Source organism: Mus pahari, chromosome 1 (assembly GCF_900095145.1).
Source record: "Mus pahari chromosome 1, PAHARI_EIJ_v1.1, whole genome shotgun sequence".
NCBI classification, from domain to species: domain Eukaryota; kingdom Metazoa; phylum Chordata; class Mammalia; order Rodentia; family Muridae; genus Mus; species Mus pahari.
The window spans coordinates 997,164-1,003,146 of NC_034590.1; the positions used below are offsets into that span (position 1 = coordinate 997,164).

Below are 5,983 nucleotides of genomic sequence, written 5' to 3' on the forward strand. Positions count from 1 at the left end.
ACAGTCCTCCCTGAGCACAGACCAAGCAGAGAGCACATGTGGAGGACCGCATTCAAAGACAACCCCAGTACCAGCTGAGAAGAGGCACAGACAGGAAGTGCTCAGACCTGCCAGCCCTCACTGGAAAGGGGCAGACTGGGCTGGGGGATTCTGGATCCTTGGGAAGCTCCAAGAGGGAAAGAGGGCAGGAGTCACCTAACCTGAAAGTCGCCCCATGTCAGAGAGAGAAAAACAACTTACACAGACCATGTCCTGACAATTAGAGCTGGCCATTCTTCCTCAGGCTTCCTTTCCTGGGGGACAAAAAGAAAGCCTTTCATTGGATTGTAACTTGATGTTCCCAGGCTGACTTCTGTCACTGTGATTTCAACAACTACATTTAGAACTGAGTTTCTCAACCTCAGCCCAGCTGACCCAACTGTTCTGTCTTGGGCTCTGTGAGGACCATCTTGTGCTCTGTGCTACACTCAGCAGCACAGACCCTCTACTCACAAGCTCTGAGCAGCACACATAACCCTCAGACCTCCCTACGATGCCGCACCAGGGAGCAGCCATCACCAAATGGGGATCCAGTGCTCCGGCCAACAGGTCTAAGCCTTAGTTCAGTTCACTCTGGGACTGTCCATCTGTTTTTGAGACAGTCTTCTGTATACCAGGCTGGCCTTGAACACCTAATGTTCTTTCGTCCTTCTCCTCTCAAGTACACATCTGATCATCTTATGAAATTTTACATTTTCATATCCCCAGAAAATTTACAGGCAAAATTTCCTTCTATTTTTATTCTTCCTTCCTGTCTGCCTCTGCGTACACCAGGCTATCCAGCCTGCCAGGGATTCTCTTGTCTCCACCCCACGTTTTGCCATAGGAGGGCTGGGACTGCAGACATGCACTGCTGCATCTGGCACTGCACAGTTCCATGCTTACATGCACTGTACCCACTGAGCCACATTAACAGATTACATTCTATGCTATTTATAGTGTTTGTACATTTTATACACTTCCAAGAGATATTCACACTCTTGCTTTCATTCCAGCACCATTTCCATAGCAATGATACGTGACCCCACCAACAGACGAAGCACATGGAGGATAGGGCTCATGCACAGTGAACCATTTACTATAATATGGATGCACACGGAGAATAACACGTGCAATATGCTAAAAAGAAAGGCAAGCGTAGGGGCTGGGGATGGCTCAGGAGCTGAGAGCTGCTATGGCTTTTCCAGAAGAGTTCAGTCTCCTGGCAGCTACAGTGCCTGGAACTCCAGCTCCAGGGGATCCTGTACCTCAGGCCCCTAGACTACCTGTGGTCACGGACACATAACTCCACACACATGTTTCAAGAAAAGAGTTAATCTTTAAGGAAAAAGACAAATACCCACAACCTCACTCGTGGAATCTGACCCTGTCGTCTCATTGGAACAGTGAGACGCTGGTCGATGGGGTTTGAGTGGCAGAGGCTGAATGTGCAGCACTGTGGTTGTGGGAGACGAGGAACCATAAGGAAGAGGTGGGAAGATGCTGATCATATATAGAGTACAGCACTTTAGCTACACAGAAGTTCAGAGATGTACCATGAGACATGGTGACTGACTCTGATTAATAGTTTGTAAAGACTAAGGAGCATGTATATTCATTACAGAAATGATAATTTAGTCATTCCAATGCACATAAAATCTCCAAATTATCACCCTGTACACAATACAAAAAAAAAACATCTGAAAATTGAGAAAGTTCTGTTTTACATTAATATACAGTTTGTGTTCTTGTTGTTTTGAGACAGGGTGTCACCACGTAGTCCAGCCAGCCTAGAGCTTGTTATGTGGATCAAGCTGCTACAGAATTCACAGGGATCTGCTGTTTCTGCCTCCCAAATTCGGAGATTAAAGTGCACACCACAAAGCCTAGCTTCTCTTTTTGAGTCACTTCTCACACTCCCTTGTCCTGCAGAACACTGAGGAGAATGAACCCAAGATGGCCCCACAGAGCAACAACTAAAGCACACCAGGCCCTTAGGATATGGCGGCACTGCNCTAACAGGCTTCACCACAGGCCTGGAGAGCCTGAGGGNACAGAACCAAGACTCCAACCCGATACCACAGANCCACACCCCACGATCAACCATGGCATTGCTCATCTGGATCTGGCCAACGTTACCCATTCCACACACACACACACACACACACACACACACACACCACACGCACACCACACACACACCACACATGCACACACACCACACACACACACACACACACACACACACACACACGGCACACACACACACAGCACACACACACACACACACACACCACACACACACCACACCGCATGCACAGAGAGAGAGAGAGAGAGAGAGAGAGAGAGAGAGAGAGAGAAATCACTAGCTCTCAAAGATGCCAAATTCAGTGCTATCACTTTCCCACTCCCAAGTTCTCAAGAGTGAACAGAAATCGTCTACCACCTACATTTTCCCTCTGTACAAAATACCTATTAAACACATCCCCTTCTAACCTTAAGTGAATGAGACTCAAACTACGATATTTATTTATTAGGTTCTGTGCAATTACTGCTGTATGACCCTAACCTATACCTCTAAGCGACAGGCTGGCTCCTGGCTCAACTGCGCTTCCCAAATCCTTGCTGCTTCAAACTTTCAGGGCTACTTCTGGTGTCCCCGGGAGGCATATCACTCTGGCAGGAACCGTTGGTCCAGCTCTTGGAGACCCCCTGTTCTCTAGTCTTTTCCTCCCGTGTGCTCCTTGTCTGTTCTCTCTCCTCCCCTGGTGGTGCCTACTTGAGACCCACAGCCCAGTCACTCAAACTCTGCCGCTCTCATTCCTCTCAGGAACTGGCTGTGGCTAGTTTTATTTAAACTCAGGTTTTAAACTGGAGAGCAAAGCTCACATAGCATCACTTGGAATATGTGAGGATCTGCTCATGGCGGGGGGGGGGGGGCAACCAGATCTTGGGAGCCAGTATTTAGCATTAAATACAAGCAGCACCAGAACCCCTGAAGTCCCCCTGCTCTGAAAGGAAGGTCTATAGAGATCAAAGTCCATCTGCTGCGTGATGCCATGGATAGAAATTGATTTGAGTCTGAAATTCCTAACGTTAACCTCTGGAGATTCTTATTTATAAACTCTAAGGAAAAGGGTTGATTATTGAGAGATGTCAAGGATCACTGAAACAATAATGAGAATACTAAGTGGGAAAAGAACGAACAACGTAAGGGCCACAAAGTTGGAGCTGTCAGTTTGCCTTCATTTACTGACAATTCTATAATCTAAACCTAAAGCCTCGTTTCTCACCCAGAGAGAAAGCACAAACTTCGCCCTTGCGTCTTAGATGAGTAGCAATAATGATCTCTGCTTCTCCAGCCCTCCTTTGGAATAATGGCCGAAGCGGGGAGCCTGTGGGGAGCCTGAGGAAGCCTGAGATCCCAAACTAGATCTGAGCGCATCCTCAGTGAGCACTTTCCCTCCCTTCCCACAACACTCACATGGCTAGATCTCTGGGAAACCTAGGAACTTAACCAGTAGCTGCCCTACTAGGCGACCCTCGGAGGCACTTCCGGCCTCTGATGCTCATGTACCTCAAAGGAAGCTTCCCTTCAGACTCTGCATCTGACCTTTCCTTGCTTCAGCCCCTGTGCCTGCAAGAGAAAGCAGGAGCAGAAAGCTACAAGCTTAGTGACACAGATGATGCAGAGAGCTCAAGGTGCGTATACACACAGAGAAACAGACACACACATCACCGTCCCTACACACTCACACAAATATCAACATCCACCCACCCCACACCCACACCCAGCCTGCTGGCTCCGGTCTTACTCTGTGGGGACGCAGGCCAAAGAGCGATTTCTTCCACCTACGAGAAAAACCTGACTTTTCACAGGAGCGATGCACGACACCGGAATTCGACCCGTTACTTCCGGCGCGGTGGCCCCTGGGAAATGCAGTCCTTGGCGGCGGAACTCCGGGAAGCCCAGTGCCCAGAGGTTCCGGGCGATCCGAGCAAGCTACTAGAACCAGCCCACCTGGGAGCTGCGCCGGGTGGTGTCAGGGATTTTTCCAAAAAAGCACAGCCTTAAAAGCTCCCGGGGCGGTGCTCAAAAGGTACTTCCGCTTCTGCGCGCCACTGATTTTTCTCTCCCGTGGAGCGGACTGACAAGCAGAACAGGAAGTAAGATCAGAATGGCGACTTGAGACTGAGTGGGATTCCACCTCGCTGTGACCTGGTAGGGACTATGGTAAATTTGAAAAGACTGAACTAAAGAACTGTTGATGTTGAACGTGGATAGTTTACACCAGCGATTTCAGACAGCCAGGTGTTCCGGACCATCCCAGAGTTCAGGGTCCCTGTTATCTAGATAGAAAAAGGTGAGTGAGGAACGCATCGGAAGGTATCAACTGATCTGTGTCCCTTAGACAGTAATTTACCTCACGTCGGAGGATGAAAACAAGGAGGATCTGAAAACAAGTCAGACTCAACCGAGTATTAACTACAGAAAATATGTAAAAGTTCAATACTCTAGAAGATTAAGAGTGACCGTCTTCACAATAATGAAGACTCAAGTTGATTTGATAATCGAGACAGATTGGGGACACAACATTGCCAGTGTAAATAAAGAGGGCAAGTCATCAAGTCTAATAAACATGGCTGCGCGTGATAAGACATGCCTTTTAACTCCAGCAAAGGGGAGGCACAGCCAGCTGCATGTGTGTGAGACTGAAGCCAGCTAGAAGTATATAGTGAAACCCTCCCTGAAGACTAAAATAAACGAAAAGTATTAACAGCGCAGCTTCAGACGCGAAGCAGGGGGAAAGCCTGGTAAGTAATAAGGTATAATAAGAATGACAGCCGAATCCACCATCACCTCAATAATTAATAGAACAGACCGAGAAAAGCAGCAGTGCATAGTAGAATTAGACAGCATATCAGAATGGAGACAGGTAAAATTTAATGGAATCCAGATGCCTTGAGATTGTTGTGTGGCCCTATCCCTCCACTGGGGGCCATGCCTATCTACTGGAGATGGTCTCATCAGGTATTGGGAGGATGGAATCTGTAGTGAAGCCCTGAGGGCCAGCAGAAAAAATGGAATACAGGCAACCTTGGGAGGTAGGAGATGGGAGAACCCTCTAGAATGTACCAGAGATCTGGACAGTGAGAGACACTAGAGACTCAGAGTGAGGTACCTTAGATGAAATACCCAACAGTGGGGAGAAAGAACTTGTAGAGTGTACTTCTAGAAAGACAGGGCATCAAGTGGAGAGATGGGGTTACCATTCCACAGTCAAAAACTCTGACCCAGAACTATTCCTGTCTTAAAGAACTGCAGGGACAAGAGTGAAGAGACTGAGGGAAAGGAGAGCCAGTAACCAGCCCAAATTGGGATCCAGCTCAAGGGGAGGCTCCAAGGCCTGACACTATTACTGATGCTATGCTGTGCTTACAGACAGGAACCTAGCATGGCAGCCCTCTGATAGACCCAACAGGCAGCTGAAAGAGTTAGCTGCAGATACTTACACCCAACCAATAGACAGAAGCCAGGGACCCCTATGGTTGAATTAGGGAAAGGCTGGAAGAAGGTGAGGAGTAGGGTGATCCCATAGGAAGACCAGCCTGGACCTCCGAGATATCTCAGACACTGAGCCACCAAGCAGGCAGCATACAGTAGCTGATATGAAGCCCCAGACACAATACAGCAAGGACTGCCTGGTCTGCCTCAGTGGGAGATGTGCCCAACCCTCAAGAGACTTGAGACCCCGAGGAGGGGGTAGGTCTGGTGGGGTGTGTCGGGGGACGAGGACATTCTCTTGAAGAAGCAGGAGGAGTAATGTGTTGAGGGACTGATGGAAGATGGACTGGGAGGTAGATAAGGAATGGACTGTAAAAACATAAAATAATGATGATTGATGATGATGATAATGATAGTAATAAATCCCCAAGAGATGTATAGTTAATTACAATAATGCGC

General features: G+C 48.1%; 1 protein-coding gene across 1 annotated transcript in view; it reads right to left on the reverse strand.

Annotated features, from left to right (window-relative positions):
• The window catches only part of LOC110330801 (zinc finger protein 59-like), a 19,270-nt gene extending 15,363 nt beyond the window's left edge, over positions 1-3,907 (reverse strand). Inside the window, 2 exon segments of the mRNA XM_029543835.1 lie at positions 241-293; positions 3,834-3,907. Coding sequence (XP_029399695.1) covers positions 241-273 — 33 coding nt within the window. The 5' untranslated portion in view covers positions 274-293; positions 3,834-3,907.
• Positions 3,908-5,983: the final 2,076 nt, after the last annotated feature.